Here is a 17,094-nt window from a genome sequence, read left to right on the forward strand (position 1 = left end):
ATAACCTCTCCCTATATCTACTACTATTACTCCATATAACCTCTCCCTATATCTCCTCCTATTACTCCATATAACTTCTAATATCTCCTCCTATTACTCCATATAACCTCTCCCTATTACTCCATATAACCTCTCCCTATACCTCCTCCTATTATTCCATATAATCTCTCCCTATATCTCTTCCTATTACTCCATATAACCTCTCCCAATATCTTCTCCTATTACTCCATATAACCTCTCCCTATTACTCCCTATCTACTCTCCCTATATCTCCTCCTATTACTCCATATAACCTCTCCCTATATATCATCCTATTACTCCATATAACCTCTCCCTATATCTACTACTATTACTCCAAATAACCTCTCCCTATATCTCCTCCTATTACTCCATATAACTTCTAATATCTCCTCCTATTACTCCATATAACCTCTCCCTATTACTCCATATAACCTCTCCCTATAGCTCCTCCTATTACTCCAAATAACCTCTCCCTATATCTCCTCCTATTACTCCATATAACTTCTCCCAATATCTCCTCCTATTACTCCATATAACCTCTCGCAATATCTCCTCCTATTACTCCATATACCCTCTCCCTATATCTCCTCCTATTACTCCATATAACCTCTCTCTATATCTACTCCTATTACTCCATATAACCTCTCCCTATATCTACTCCTATTACTCCATATAACCTCTCGCTATATCTCCTCCTATTACACTATATAACCTGTCCCTATATTTCCTATTACTCCATATAACCTCTCCCTATATATCCTCCTATTACTCCATATAACCTCTCACTATATCTCCTCCTATTACTCCATATAACCTCTCACTATATCTCCTCCTATTACTATATATATCCTGTCCCTATATCTACTCCTATTACTCCATATAACCCCTCGCTATATCTCCTCCTATTACACTATATAACCTGTCCTTATATTTCCTATTACTCCATATAACCTCTCCCTATATCTCCTCCTATTACATTATATAACCTGTCCCTATATTTCCTATTACTCCATATAACCTCTCCCTATATCACCTCCTATTACTCCATATAACCTCTCACTATATCTCCACCTATTACTCCATATAACCTCTCCCTATATCTCCTCCTATTAATCCATATAACCTCTCCCTATATCTCCTCCTATTACTCAATATAACCTCTCCCTATATCTTCTCCTATTACTCCATATAACCTCTCCCTATATCTACTCCTATTACTCCATATAACCTCTCCCTATAGCTCCTCCTATTACACTATATAACCTGTCCCTATATTTCCTATTACTCAGTATAACCTCTCCCTATAACTCCTCCTATTACTCCATATAACATATCCCTATATCTCATATTACTCCATATAACCTCTCCATATATCTTCTCCTCTTACACATATAACCTCTCCCTATATCTCCTCCTATTGCTCCATATAACCTCTCCCTATATCTCCTCCTAATACTCCATATAACCTCTCCATATATCTTCTAATCTTACACATATAACCTCTCCCTATATCTCCTCCTATTGCTCCATATAACCTTTCCCTATATCTCCTCTTATTACTTCATATAACCTCTCCCTATATCTCCTCCTATTACTCCATATAACCTCTCCCTATATCTCCTCCTATTACTCCATATAACCTCTCCCTATATCTCCTCTTATTACTTCATATAACCTCTCCCTATATCTCCTATTACTCCATATAACCTCTCCCTATATCTACTCCTATTACTCCATATAACCTCTCCCTATATCTCCTCCTATTACACTATATAACCTGTCCCTATATTTCCTATTACTCAATATAACCTCTCCCTATATCTCCTCCTATTACTCCATATAACCTCTCCCTATATCTCCTACTATTACACCATATAACCTCTCCCTATATCTCCTCCTATTACTCCATATAACCTCTCCCTATATCTCCTCTTATTACTTCATATAACCTCTCCCTATATCTCCTCCTATTACTCCATATAATCTCTCCCTATATCTACTCCTATTACTCCATATAACCTCTCCCTATATCTCCTCCTATTACACTATATAACCTGTCCCTATATTTCCTATTACTCCATATAACCTCTCCCTATATCACCTCCTATTACTCCATATAACCTCTCACTATATCTCCTCCTATTACTCCATATAACCTCTCCCTATATCTACTCCTATTACTCCATATAACCTCTCCCTATATCTCCTCCTATTACACTATATAACCTGTCCCTGTATTTCCTATTACTCCATGTAACCTCTCCCTATATCTCCTCCTATTACACTATATAACCTGTCCCTATATTTCCTTTTACTCCATATAACCTCTCCCTATAACTCCTCCTATTACTCCATATAACATATCCCTATATCTCCTATTACTCCATATAACCTCTCCATATATCTTCTCCTCTTACACATATAACCTCTCCCTATATCTCCTCCTATTGCTCCATATAACCTCTCCCTATATCTCCTCCTAATACTCCATATAACCTCTCCCTATATCTCCTCCTATTACTCCATATAACCTCTCCCTATATCTCCTCTTATTACTTCATATAATCTCTCCCTATATCTCCTCCTATTACTCCATATAACCTCTCACTATATATCCTCCTATTACTCCATAAAACCTCTCCTTATATCTCCTCCTATTACTCCATATAACCTCTCCCTATATCTCCTCCTATTACTCCATATAACCTCTCCCTATATCTACTCCTATTACACTATATAACCTGTCCCTCTATTTCCTATTACTCCATATAACTTCTCCCTATATCTCCTCCTTTTACGCCATATAACCTCTCCCTATATCTACTCCTATTACTCCATATAACCTCTCCCTATATCTCTTCCTATTACACTATATAACCTGTCCCTATATTTCCTATTACTCCATATAACCTCTCCCTATATCTCCTCCTATTACACTATATAACCTGTCCCTATATTTCCCATTACTCCATATAACCTCTCCCTATAACTCCTCCTATTACTCCATATAACATATCCCTATATCTCCTATTACTCCATATAACCTCTCCATATATCTTCTCCTCTTACACATATAACCTCTCCCTATATCTCCTCCTATTGCTCCATATACCCTCTCCCTATATCTCCTCCTAATACTCCATATAACCTCTCCCTATATCTCCTCCTATTACACCATATAACCTCTCCCTATATCTCCTCCTATTACTCCATATAACCTCTCCCTATATCTCCTCTTATTACTCCATATAACCTCTCCCTATATCTCCTCCTATTACTCCATACAACCTCTCCCTATATATCCTCCTATTACTCCATAAAACCTCTCCCTATATCTCCTCCTATTACTCCATATAACCTCTCCCTATATATCCTCCTATTACACTATATAACCTGTCCCTATATTTCCTATTACTCCATATAACCTCTCCCTATATCTCCTCCTATTACACTATATAACCTGTCCCTATATCTCCTATTACTTCATATAACTTCTCCATATATCTTCTCCTTACACATATAACCTCTCCATATATCTTCTCCTCTTACACATATAACCTCTTCCTATATCTCCTCCTATTGCTCCATATAACCTCTCCTTATATCTCCTCCTAATACTCCATATAACCTCTCCCTATATCTACTCCTATTACACTATATAACATGTCCCTATATTTCCTATTACTCCATATAACCTTTTGCTATATATCCTCATTTTAGGTTTACACTTAGCTGCGTCCAATACGCAGTTCTCGGCCCTCAGACTTGGTTCCCTAGTACAGGTGCCGGTGTACTCTGGATTTGAACGAAGTATGATGAAAGCATACAACGTAGTCAACAAGCCGGGTCAAAACCAAACAGACAAGACGGTACCAAGGATCAGAATATATCGGGTCAGGAACAAAGCCAAAGGTCAAAACCAGAATAGCAAGCGCAGTACTAGGGAGAATATGGAATGAGGTCACAAACAAGCCAAAGGTCAGTAATGAGCAGCAGGAATCAATGGTGATAATAGCGTTGGAGAAGGGTTTGGGAGCCTATACTCTGGCACAGGAGTGCACCCTGGGACTTCCCTATATAGGAGACTTGAAGTTGATGCTTCCTGTGATGTCATTTAGGGGTGTGCTTGCTCTTTAATATTTGTGCTGAGTGGCCTGTGCGGCCCTATGGGAGCCGCAGCTGCAACCTAGAAGCTGCCGGGGACTCACTGCAGCATGCCCCGAGCGGCTGAGAGAAAGCAGAGCCAGCCAATTCTCATGGCAGCGGGCACCGGAGATCTCCCCCCCTGCTGCCCCGCAGACAACATCCCCTGACACCAGCGCTGTTGGACCCGGTAAGTAGACACCGGGATTTGATGCGCTGTGACAACACATCTGTATGTCCACCTAATGCTTCATACATCTTTTCTAAATTAGCCCTAATACAAGGCAGTCTATGATGTTACTTACCATCTTTATAAGTGGGGTGACACAGTTGGAGTTCTTTACATGATCTTCCTGGGCTGTCTTTGGACCCCACAGGCCACCTCAGCTGCTCCACCTCTACTTTAAGAGACCCTAGTGTGGCATAAACTTCTTCCATTCCATCAGCCATATAATCGGGTAACCCCTCATCGGCTTGTACACCTTCAGAGTATCGGCGCCTCTTCCTGGTCGGTTCATAGGTGTCGAATGGGTTCGGCTCTGCAATTTGAGCTGGACGACCCTGTCACATGTTATACAGTGTGAACAGTTAAAAGATGTTTCATGAGAAGCCCCCAACAATAACTACAGCCCTGTAGAATGTCCGGTACCATGAGATAAAATTTCAACACTAGTAACAATGGATGTAAAACAAAATAGGGCTCATCTTTATGAAATGACAAGAGTTATCACATAATGGGGATCACTGTAAATATATGAAACATTACAGGGATTATATACTTTTAGACAACCTCCTTGATATCTACTCACAAAGTATTGAATAAAGAGGAGTTCCCTAGATGATAGGTTCTCAAACTTGGGACTTCATTCAGAGTCGGTCGAAGCGGCCGCACGGTCGTACGCAGCCGATGTTCGCTAAACTGCACATGCGTACAGTTCGCAATGCGCGTGCGCAAACTAGCCGCTACGATCAGAAATTTCTCTCTCCTTGAACACCGCCAGGTCGGTAGTTTGAGTGACAGATTGCGGCGTTTGTGGGTGGTAACAGGGGAAGGTGCTTGAAAACGGGGGAGTGGAGATCCGAACGCAGGTGTGCCTAATTATGCGAACGGCGTTTTATGGGAGTGCATAATTAACAAAGTAGTGTCATGGCACACGTGACAGGGGAGGTTTTACACTGACATGATCGTAGCGCTTAAGAGAGGGTAAGGTCAACCTTTAGCTCTACGACCAGTTCCGATGGCATACGATGCTCGCGATTAATCCTTATGTAGCCGGAGATGACGTGTTATGCGTACGAGATGTGGGCGTAATTTTAGCGATCCGACCGCATCCACCCCTTGGTCGGCCAGCTAATGATCCGACCTTAGGGACGCAACATGCGTGTGCATCATTAGCATATCCGGACCCTTTTTCTGTACGACCGTGCGGCCGCTTCGACCGACTCTGAATGAGGTCCTTGGTTCTTAGGACCCCAAACAGTGCATGTTTTCCAGGTTTCCTCACAGAATCACAAGTGAAATAATTAGCTCCACCTGTGGATCTTTTAAAATGTGTCAGTGAGTAATAAATACACCTGTGCACCTGCTAGATGACCTGGAAAATGTGACCTGTTTGGGATACTGAGGACCGAGTTTGAGAACCACTGCCCTAGATGATTCCACCCACGCTGAGCTTTCCTCAGCTGATCTGATACCCATAATATGCCAAAGTGTAGGACACCCAGGTGTTTCAGAGTCCAAATATGGGGGAGGTGTGGGATTCTCTGTTAGAACTGGCTGGAAATTACGGATCACACTGGACTGAGCTGTGAGGTTGGACAAACCAGCCAAAAACAAGGAAAAAACCTTAAATAGCTGCTGACGACCTTAGGGATAAGAAGCCAATATGTTCGGGACAGTAACAACTGCTAAAGCTGCACTCATTATTAGAGATGAGCGGTTCGGATTCTGTGGAATCCGAACCGCTCCGAACATTGGGGATCCGAATCCACCCGAACCCTGTTCGGGTGTTCACCGCCTGACTCGGATCCCCGTTCGGGGCCGAACGGCGGCCGCCTGATGTCGGATTCTCACTAGAGAATCCGACATCAGGTCTCCTCGCGTGTAGGGCAGAGCGCAGTGATAGCGCTCTGCCCTACACAGACACAGACACACAGCCGCCAGCGGCAGCTGTGTGTTTGTTACAGCAGCCAATGAGAGTCACACAGACTCTCATTGGCTGCTGCACGGAGGGAGCCGGCTGGAGCTCACACATGAGCTCCGTCTTCCGGCTCCCTCCTCAGCGTGTGACAGAGCGGACGGCGCGGGAGCGGGGAATCAGGTAAGTTTTATTTTTTTGATTTTTTTACTTGTCAAAGGTCCGGGGGCGCTACTGGGGGGGGTCTGCACTACTGGGGGGGTGTGCTACTGGGGGGGGCTATACTACTGGGGGGGCCATACTACAGAGGGGCCTGCTACTGGGGGGGGGCTATACTACTGGGGGGGGTCTGCACTACTGGGGGGGGTCTGCTACTGGGGGGGGCAATACTACTGGGGGGCCATACTACAGAGGGGCCTGCTACTGGGGGGGGCTATACTACTGGGGGGGGTCTGCTACTGGGGGGGCCATACTACTGGGGGGGATCTGCACTATTGGGGGGCCATACTACAGAGGGGCCTGCTACTGGGGGGGGCTATACTACTGGGGGGGTCTGCACTACTGGGGGGGTCTGCTACTGGGCGGGGCTATACTACTGGGGGGTCCATACTACAGAGGGGCCTGCTACTGGGGGGGGCTATACTACTGGGGGGGGTCTGCTACTGGGGGGGCCATACTACTGAGGGGCCTGCTACTGGGGGGGCCATACTACTGGGGGGGCTTACTACTACTGGGGGGGGCTGCTACTGGGGCAGCCTACTACAGGGGAGGCCATACTACAGGGGGGGCCCATACTACAGGGGGGGCTACTACTGGGGCAGCCTACTACTGGGGGGGCCTGCTACTGGGGCAGCCTACTACTGGGGGAGCCATACTACTGGGGGGGCATACTACTGGGTGGCATGCTAATGGGGGGCATACTACTGGGGGGGCCTGCTAATGGGGGGCATACTACTGGGGGGGGCATTCTACTGGGGGCACTGCATAGTGGACCCTACTACTAAGGGGACTGCATAGGGGGCACCACTGCTGGGGGACATTGTGTAAGGGACACCGCTACTGTGGGCATTGTGTAAAAGGCTCACTACTGTGGGCATTGTGTAAAAGGGGCACTACTGTGTGTCGTAACATAAATAAGAGACACTACTTTATGGTGTAATGTGAATCAGGCCCTATGTGCGGTGTAATGCTAATAAGATTGTGCACTGTGACTCCTAGGGCCATAGCCCACTTTGTAAACAAGTACTGTGACTCTGCTGGCCGTACCCCACTGGGTGGGTGCACTACTTTTCATTTCTGCCACTGCTGTGTGGCAATGTGTCATAGATGTGCTTTATACTGTGGTGTCTGTGTCGTTGTGCCGCTGCTTTGTCGCTTAGTAACCAGTCAGCTCACTGCAACCTTTGGCCAATAATGTTGAAAACAATATTATAAGCTGTGATATGGTCTAAATTGACTGGAAATTAATGTTATTGAGGTTAATAATACTCTAGGAAGAAAAAAAAGACCAATTTATGTGATTTTAGCTTTTTTTGTAAATTTTTGTAAAAAAATCCAAATCCAAATCCAAATCCAAAGCCAGTCACCGCAGTTTGGCAAATCCAAATCCAAATCCAAAGCCGGACGACGAATTAGAACCAAATCCAAATCCGGCAAAAATGGTCCGGCGCACATCCCTACTCATTATGTGTATGCCCTCTGTGCGTGTTTGGCCAAATTTCTTTGAAGTACCCATTGTCCCTGCTAACCTCTAGGCCCTCATTCAGAGCCGGACGCTCTGAGCAGAGCGCACGCTCTGAATGAGGGCCGTCCTCCATAATTATGGAGCGTCCTCCTGGACGCTCGTATAGCTGTGGGTCACCACCCACAGCCTATACGAGCGTGCAGGTTGATGGCCGCGATGGCTATCAGAGCCAAAATCACTCCCACTGACATCACTAGTGATGTCAGTGGGCCGGCTTCTGACGGTAGGCGTTCCCTTGGGAACGCCCCCGTCTGAGAGGCACGCCCCCGGCACGCCCACCAAAGGGGGCGTGCTGTCAATCAACATCGACAGCACGCCCCCTTTGATCAGACACAAAGAGCGAAGGAAAGGCCTTCGCTCGTCGCGTCTGGCGCATGCGCACGACGGAGCTCCCTCCGTCGTGCGCATGCGCAGTGCACACCATCGACCCACTTGCGAGCGGACAGCCGCTTGCGAGTGGGTCTGAATCAGGCCCCTAGATCCATATAATGGTCCAGCTGTGCCGAGACATTCTCTTGCTTCATATGACTTACCGGTGGCCCAGGAGGTCCTGCTGGTCCTAAATCTCCTCTAATGCCGATTGTCCCCTGGAGAAACAACAACAATTAGTGGTGATTATAATGTACTTTGTTCTAGAAGTCCTAGAAGCAACCTTGGTGCCAAAATATAATCTGCTGTCACCCAGCTTCTTACCAGATCAACCAGACTCCTAGATTAATCTAACTACCTACCGACTTACACAAGTTTTTGGAAAACCTGCTGCAGGATACACTATTATATTAATTTAATTATAAATGTGCAACTTTTCTATAGTTATTAAGTAAGTCTGAAGAATTGTCATTATACAGCAGCACATATATGTATATAATATATATACAGCTTACCGTGTTGCCTTTTGATCCTTTCTGACCTGAAGGACCCTGTAAGATGAATCAAGAGTTACTAATATTACTTTCTACACAGCCTGATTCCCTGTTATGACTACATCTATTATATATCTAAATACTTGTGTCCCTACTTTCGACACAAAACGCTCTATATCATTCTAATTAATGATGTCATTAGTGCCTAAACAGCACAGCTAGTGCCCCTTAATGATGTCATCATTTACTACATTACACACCTACTTTTCTTTGCTGCAATACATACATTGTAATTTCTTCTGTACACTCCCATATTTCTTCATTAGGTAAACCATATGACCTCCCAAATAATGCAAGCTTCTTTTTTCACATCTTACATCGCAATTCTTAGTCATCTATCAACCATTGTCTACACCCATATATCTCAGTAGCCTCAGAGCTAAACTTGATGACCATTTCATACCTATCTTAATAATTAAACATCTGGACAACATTGTAAACATTCTTTCGCCATTTCTATGTCCTATAGTGTACACCTTCCCCCCCATGTCTCATTTATACAATAGACCAAATGCCCCTCTGTCTGTTCCACCCAATGACTGGTAAACACATTACCGACAGGCCGCTGGGTCCAGGTGGTCCATTTGTTCCTATGGATCCCGCCGTGCCCTTTATGAAGTAAGAGGAACAAGTTATTTTTGCACTTCATACATCATGTTTATTCACTAGGAGACAAAAGGGGTTCTCTTAGCATCATCAAGTGGTACTTACAGGGTCTCCCTTATTTCCTGGTACACCTTGGATTCCAGCTGGCCCTCTATCTCCTTTCTCTCCCATCTCTCCTGGAGGTCCGATTAAGCCAATAAGTCCAGCATGGCCCTGGAGTGAGGGAAATGTGTTAATATGTAGGGGAGCGTGCTACTTTCCTGTTTTCAAAAAAGTCCACATGGAATTGTGGCGACAACGAGTTCCCCAACCTGGACGTCAACATTCAGACTTTGAATGACTCAGCAAGATAAATAGTGGGACTGAGATTCTTAGGGGCAGATCTAATTAGCAGCCAGGTTATCTGGGCAGGAAAACATCTCCTGTATTTGTCCGCGTCCCATAGAGGTGGCAGTAAAAATTGCACATCATACAAGGCTTTGTTAAAGCCTACTGTTTAATTAAAACTTGAGGAGAACATTAGAGGCACTACTGTATATCAACTAAATACACTTTAAATTTGTAGATTCAAATAGTCTCATTTTGTGTACAAGTTGCTACCTTCCAAGGGGGGCCCTGAGTAAATTTTGCCATGGGCTCCCCAGGTCTAGTTACGCCCCTGGTCTGATGCCAAGTTGAAAGAAAATTGCCCGTAATTTATCCTGCATCGCGTGCATGGAAATATATGCTTATATTTGTGTCTGTATGCAGAGTGGCACGCTTCTTAGCGGCCTGCCCGCTTGGTTTCATACTTGTCATCATCAGCATCAGTGCAAGTTTGACCCCGGCCAAACTTGGAGTGAATGATGGGCCAAACATTACAGCCTGCATTACAGTGACACGACCTTAATGATCTCTTTCACCAGGAAATCTCCCTTTTACCACTCTTGGTGCCAAAGTCTAATGCGCTACCAGAGAGGAGGGGAAGAATCAGTCAGCAGTGGTACAATTATTCACCGAGGAGCCATCACACTTTATATACAGTAGGTGCTGAGAAGCTGCCAGTCCTTTTTAAGTTCTTGGCACTGCTATCTGCAGTCCATAATGATGCTGCCAGTGTACAGTGTGGAAGTCATTGATTAATTGGCCTGATTCAGAGATGTGTACGCTAATGCAATCGTAGCTGCGATCCCATACGCAGCTGCTGTGCGCAAATATGCTGATGCATGCAGCCGCCTGGAAATGAACTGAGATGCCCAAAAGCGGCTTCGCATATCGAAGCAAGTGCGTAAAAACACGTAGCGGTGATCACATATAAACCATTTGACCATCGACCTTCTGAGTAATCCTATGGTCACGCAGAATGGCCGCGGGAATTTAGACGCTGGTGCCATATATTCTGTGTACTGGATCGGAGATTTAGGCAGAAACACCTCCCCCCCAGCCCCCCCAATGGCCATGACACGCCTGTGTTTTTTGCTGCCACTCATTGTTACCTCCCACAAAACGGCCCGTCTGTCAATCACTTGCCAATAAATCAGTTGTAGTCACATGAGATGTGTGCGCTATTAGCCGATAATCGCTCAACTGCGTAAATATAAGCAATGCATACATATCTGAATCAGGCCCACTGTTGCCATACATTTATAGTGAGCTGAAGGATATAAAAACAACTGTGACAAATAGAGACCTGGGGGGTATAGTTACTAAAGGGCGGGTTTTTAAAATTGGAGGTGTTGCCGATAGCAACCAATCATATTCTACTTATCATTTATCTAGCAAATTCTAGAAGATATTAGGTCTGGTTGCTATGAGCAACATCTCCACTTCTAAAAACCCGCACTTTAGTAAATATACCCCCGGATCAAATGAGAGCTGGGCCCTGTCCCAAATTTCCTATTCTCTAATGATAGGCGATGAGGCTCTTACCTTATCCCCCTTAAATCCAGGATCACCTTTAAGGCCAGGAAGTCCGGCAGGACCCTATGGAGAGAAGTGAATCTTGTATGTCTGTATAAATCCAGCATATTACTTAGCACAGGAAAAATATCCTGTGTACAAAATATGTTTCATACCTATTTCTATTCTGCAAAAACACAATGGTGTTTTGTGAAATCCACTTTATAACAGCAAATTCTTCATTTTGCGTTGCAAAGCTATTGGTAACAAACAGTTGTTTTTGCCAATGTTTTATTTGCAGGAAAAATTATCTAAATTCATTTGTTTGAATAAGCCCAACATGTTGGACCCTATGCATGGGCATAAAAGACTCACGGCCTGATTGAGCATTGCACACTAGTGCGCTGTTGATCGGAGATTCCCGATGGGAATCTGTATGTGTGCTAGATCTGTACTGCGCATGTGCAGTACGGATTTGCAATCACGCACACATGGCGGAATGTACTAACCTTGCGGTGCACATCGCGTCAACCACCGAAAAATTACTAACCACATATGTTCTAATATATGCAATTAGTATCGCAAAGGACAGCTCTTTCGATAAGAGCTGCCCTTTGCAAAGCAGCCGATGCCAGGTGAGGGGGTTTCCTCCCCCTTTGAGCCCGTGGAGCTTTCTGCTGGTGACCTCTGCTGGAAGTACCGAGCTCCTCCTCCTCCTCCTTGCACCCGGAAGAAGAATAGGAGAAGAAGGAGGCTGAGGTGTGAGGGTGGGGCTGGCAGGGAGAGGTGCGCGGCAGCAAGGCGGCGACGAAGCAGCAGGGAGCAGATGCAGTAAGATGCCCCTAGGCTTCTATAAGATAATGCCAGAAAAACCTGGCATTACCCTCCGCTCCCTCCCGGGTGGCCAGGGCTTAGCACATATAAAAATGCGGTAAAAACCCTGAAAACGCTTTTTTCCTTTAGTACATCCCGGTCACAGTCCGGTAGCAACCTGTCAGTGATTGACAGTCTTCTGCCTTTTCTGGGCGGGGAGAAGGCGGCGATGGCCTCCGTTTCCCAAAATGGGGGCGTGTTGCCACCGTTGGGGGGGTGGGGAGTGTCGAGGCCAGGATCTCCATTGGCTGACTGAGATTTCTTGGCCTCTTTTAAGCATCTGCGACAGCTGGCTTGCATGACTCCATCGGTCACTTAGTCGGCCGATGGTATCACAGATAATCCGATACTGGACACAGCTTGGATCAGTAATGTATGCAGGAGGCGTGACACCTCCAGCTGCATTACCATATTATAGCTATAACCTGTAATCTGCTGCGATAGCTAATGCATCCTCTGCTGAATAAGGCCCTTTGAGCTAAATAAGGGGTCTACTTACTAAGCAGTGTTAGGAGACAGAGTGAAAAGTGATAAGTCTGTGATAAGGTACCAGCCAATCAGCTCCCAACTGTCATCTAACAGGCTGTGTTTGAAAAATGACAGTTGGGAGCTGATTGGCTGGCACCTTATCACTTTTCACTCTGTCTCCTAACACTGCTTAGTAACTAGACCCCTAAGAAGGGTAATTATTACCGGCAGCAAGTTTTGTTTAGTATCACAGTGATACTAATGTATATGCCACCGGTATATAACAAAACGTACATGTCTGGCATGGACCCGTGGTGTGTGTCCCCCTCTCTCCTGTGTTGCCACAGATGGGTGGCAGGTTAATGTGCAATGGACACCTCTGCGACTCAGTGCTAAAGAATGAAATGCTGCCAATGGAGATCATAACGCTTACAACATCTATAAATGGCGCAAGCGTGGTGCTAAACACAAAACAGAAGTCATAGTCACTAAAGGGCAGTGGCGGACTGGGCCACGGGGCAGGGCGCCATCTGCCCCCCGGGCCGGTATGATTTCAGTTTTATGGGGCCGCCAGTTGCCTTATGCTCCATACACACTGGCACCGGGGAGACATGCTGTGGATGCTTCCCGGCCACTCAGTTTGTGTAAAGCGGATAATCAGTGCGGCCGTTTTTGAAGCTCGTGTAACAAACTAAGCAGCCGGGGAGCATCCTCTGCATGTCTCCAGGGCAGATTCTGGTGAGCCGGACAGTTTTGTTTTATTTTATTTTTCTTAAACATGTGCCCCGGGCAGCGCTTATCGGAAGCCGGCCCTCAGTGATGACAACTCTGACTGTGGCTGGCTGGCTGGCTGCACTCCTGGGCTGGCGCGGCATAACCAAGTCTATTATCTATCTTCCAGCCAGGCCGGCCTGACCCCCCCCCTCGCGCCCCCCCCCTCCCCCTCACCTACTGTCCAGAAAAGTCCCACAGACACTGGACATAAAGTGAGGCAGCGTCCCCTTTCTAATCCCAGCAGCAACCGCAGCAGGGGGATGGAGACCAAGCGGGGGCTGCTCAGGAGGCAGCAGACAGCGTGTGCGGTGCTGGAGAGTGTTTGTAGGACCAGACATGCCGTCTAGTGGAACAGCAGCAAGTCCAGGTTAGTGCTTTCAGCCCACTAATACCCCATCTCACTGACCCTACTGTCTTCCCCTTGTCCAGCCCAGTGTCCCTTACCATCTATAACTGATCTCCCAAATGCCAGTTTATCCCACCTAACCATCCCAGTGTCTCCTCCCCTTCCCAACCAGCCCACTGCCCCCATCTCACCTAGAACACTCCAGCCATTCCCATTCCCCTTCTACAGCCTAGTGCCTCTCTCATCACACTGTCCCCCATCCAGCCCAGTGTCACCCTCATATATCACAGTCCCCCCCCCCCCAGTTTTTACCCCCACATCTAGCTCACTGTCTCTCTAACTGGGAACACTGCAGCCACCACTTATTACCCTCCCACCATCATTAGGGCAGCCCCCTCCCGACACCTCAGGACCCCCCCCTTCGTCAGTGTGAAATAAGCATTAGGGTGTGGTCTGACTGACGCAGTGTGTACAGCCCTTGGTGTCTTCTTCGTGGCGTGGAGTCCCAGTGTCCCAACGTGTCGTGGCTGGTGAGCTGACTTACGGTGCAGTGTGCTTCTCCCGGAAGAAAAACAGCCAAGGTGGAGCATTGCCAGTGTGGGGTGCAGGAAATGTCATGTGGTATCCAGCCCACAGTGTTATTTAATCTGGTACAAGCATATTATCTCGATACTTGGAGACATTTTTTATGCCCTATGAATAAAATTGCTTCATGCACGATAGAGCGCCCCCTTTTCTTCTTTTTCATATTTACAGATACTTTATGTCTTGTGAATCCCTGGTCCAAATAGGGGAGCTGCGGTCAACAATTAAGGATCTGAGGAGCTCATTCAGACCCTCTCGCTAGATGCGAACGCTCGCTCGATTCGTATGCAAATCCAGCACACGCCCAGCAAGGCAGATGATCGCACGTCAAGGCATTCGCACGCCCACTATGTCTTGGCGTGTGATCACTGTGTGTATGCAGACACCCACCAACCATTCATAAGACGCCCACTTGCACACGTCATCTCCTGGAAGTGCTTGGTGGAGTGCTGGTCGCTGAAATTATATATATATATATATAAAAATATTTTCACAGGTTGATTTTTTTGGGGGGGGAGAAAGCTGGGGCCACTTGCCTGTGTTGCCCCCCAGGCTGAAAGTTGCCAGCCAGCCCCTGCTAAAGGGTAACGGCTCGTTCTTAAATAAAGTTCTCATTGGAAAACTACAAGGAAATGTTGGAAGTGAAAGCATTATATTGTGCATTTGTGTGTGTAGTATATAGATGTGTCCTCATATATTCTTGTAGCAGTTGTGCCAAACCTCCCCCCTCAGTGTGCCATGTCCCGAGCAACTCTGCTAGCGCTGGGCAGCTTTTTCACATTTTTTTCACCAGAAAAAGCCTATAGTCACAATGCGATGCGGCTAGGACGCCCCAGGAGACTTTGCTGCTTCATTTGACATGCGACACTTGTATATCTGTGTGTGACAGAGTGCGAATCTGTATACAGAGTGCTAGGATGCAGCGGCCGCGGGTTTTTCCCACGCCAAGTTCCGTTGTGCTTCGTATGCAAACTCGCACACAGATATACAAGTGTCACATATCACATTAATCAGCACAGCCTCCTGGTGCATCCTGGTCACATCACATTGCATATAAGACACATGTTCAGGTGAAAAAGACGCTCAGCGCTAGCATAGGTGTGCAGAATATGGCAGCTCACTGCCGCCAGGCATCTTGTGGCTAGATGTATGAGAACACATCTGTACCACCACTTACCTCCACACCTACTCCATTTACTATCCGCTAATACGTACCATAGGCCCAGGAGGTCCTGTTTGACCAGGTGGTCCCAGAAGTCCTGGTTCCCCCTGTAATGATAACGTTACATTGGATTAAATATATTCATATAACTAATGCTGTGTACAGTATATAGAAGCCAGGCCAGGACCTAAATACTAACATGGTTTATATTGGAGATGAGACAATTATATGTAAAATTATTAATTCAGGGCCTGATTCAGAAATGTACACTAACCCGATGGATAGCGCACATCTCCGATTGTTGGAGGACTGCACAAACACAGGATGATTATTACGCATGTGCAATCCTCCATCTGCGAGTCGCTCACATTGTCAGCCAGCTGCAGCCTGGTTGACAGGCTGCAGCGTTTGGGGGGTGGATTGAGAGTGTTCCTGGCCACTGTTCCCAGAAACAGGGACGTGTCATCCCAATTTTCTGGGAGGGACGAGGAAAGGGTCTGCGTCAGGTGGACGCAGATTTCTCGGCCTCGTAGGTGCCAGGCAGAGGCCAGGCTGAGGTAAGCTTCAGCTTACGCAGCCTGGCCGAAGGGGCAACCATCGCAATGGTAATCCGAGGCAGCGTCTACGGACGCTGCACTCGGATCTCTCAGATGCAGCAAGGAGATTTTTATTTCCTCCAGACTCCTCCTGCTGCATTTACATTTTGTTGGACGATATCACGCAGCCGCTTCTGTGCGTCTCTGCAATACCGTCCACCTCTGAATCAGGCCCTCGGTTCACTGGAAATGTTGTTTTTGAGGTGAATTTCCTAACAAAACAATAAAAAAAGAAAATCTAAGCCAATACTTGGAGGCCTATGTATCAATCTGTTTCTGCATAATGTTATGTATTGTTGTTATGTATTGTTGCTATGTACTAAAAGCACAATGCAGGAGATTTCACAGAAATTTCTGGCAAAGTGCTAATTAGCGCTGCAGATCGCAGTCCCCATTATTATCAATGGCGAGTACGATCTGACCCCTATGTACCAAACTTCAAAAAGCGAAGATTTTAAAAATGTAGCCCCGGTAGTTTAGACCATCTTGAGATCTTCAGGGGCAGTAGAGAGATCTTTTGATCTCTCCCCCGCAGTCCCCAGCTGGCTACAGAAGCTGATGCTGTGCGCATGAGCAGTGTCAGCTTCCCCGAGAGAAGTCTTTCACTCCTGTGAAAGACTTCCCCTAAATGCAGGAGATATACCGCATCCACTGTCCCCACGAGTTCCACTTTGTACATAGTGGCAGTAACGCGATTATTAGTACATCTTTCCGAAATATAGGAACCCACATTTTCTAGTGTGTCAGTGCAGGGGGCAACAAGTACAGAGTTAGAGGCTATGCTGAGATGGATACAAGCTGTGTGTAATCACAAACATAAAATTAATCCCATAAACA

The 17,094-nt window shown here is 46.2% G+C and overlaps 1 protein-coding gene across 2 annotated transcripts in view; it reads right to left on the bottom strand.

Annotated features, from left to right (window-relative positions):
* Nucleotides 1-17,094, bottom strand: part of COL5A3 (collagen type V alpha 3 chain) — a 348,363-nt gene that overhangs the window by 14,491 nt on the left and 316,778 nt on the right. For both annotated transcript variants that reach the window (XM_088479876.1, XM_088479875.1), the window contains 7 exons: nucleotides 15,715-15,768; nucleotides 11,484-11,537; nucleotides 9,681-9,788; nucleotides 9,525-9,578; nucleotides 8,931-8,966; nucleotides 8,580-8,633; nucleotides 4,470-4,725 (listed from right to left, as the gene is read on the bottom strand). In XM_088479876.1, the coding sequence (XP_088336002.1) occupies nucleotides 4,470-4,725; nucleotides 8,580-8,633; nucleotides 8,931-8,966; nucleotides 9,525-9,578; nucleotides 9,681-9,788; nucleotides 11,484-11,537; nucleotides 15,715-15,768 (616 nt within the window). The remainder of the gene's footprint in view (nucleotides 1-4,469; nucleotides 4,726-8,579; nucleotides 8,634-8,930; nucleotides 8,967-9,524; nucleotides 9,579-9,680; nucleotides 9,789-11,483; nucleotides 11,538-15,714; nucleotides 15,769-17,094) is intronic.

This window comes from Taudactylus pleione, unplaced genomic scaffold, assembly GCF_031769625.1.
Source record: "Taudactylus pleione unplaced genomic scaffold, aTauple2 ptg000248l, whole genome shotgun sequence".
Taxonomy (NCBI): Eukaryota; Metazoa; Chordata; class Amphibia; order Anura; family Myobatrachidae; genus Taudactylus; species Taudactylus pleione.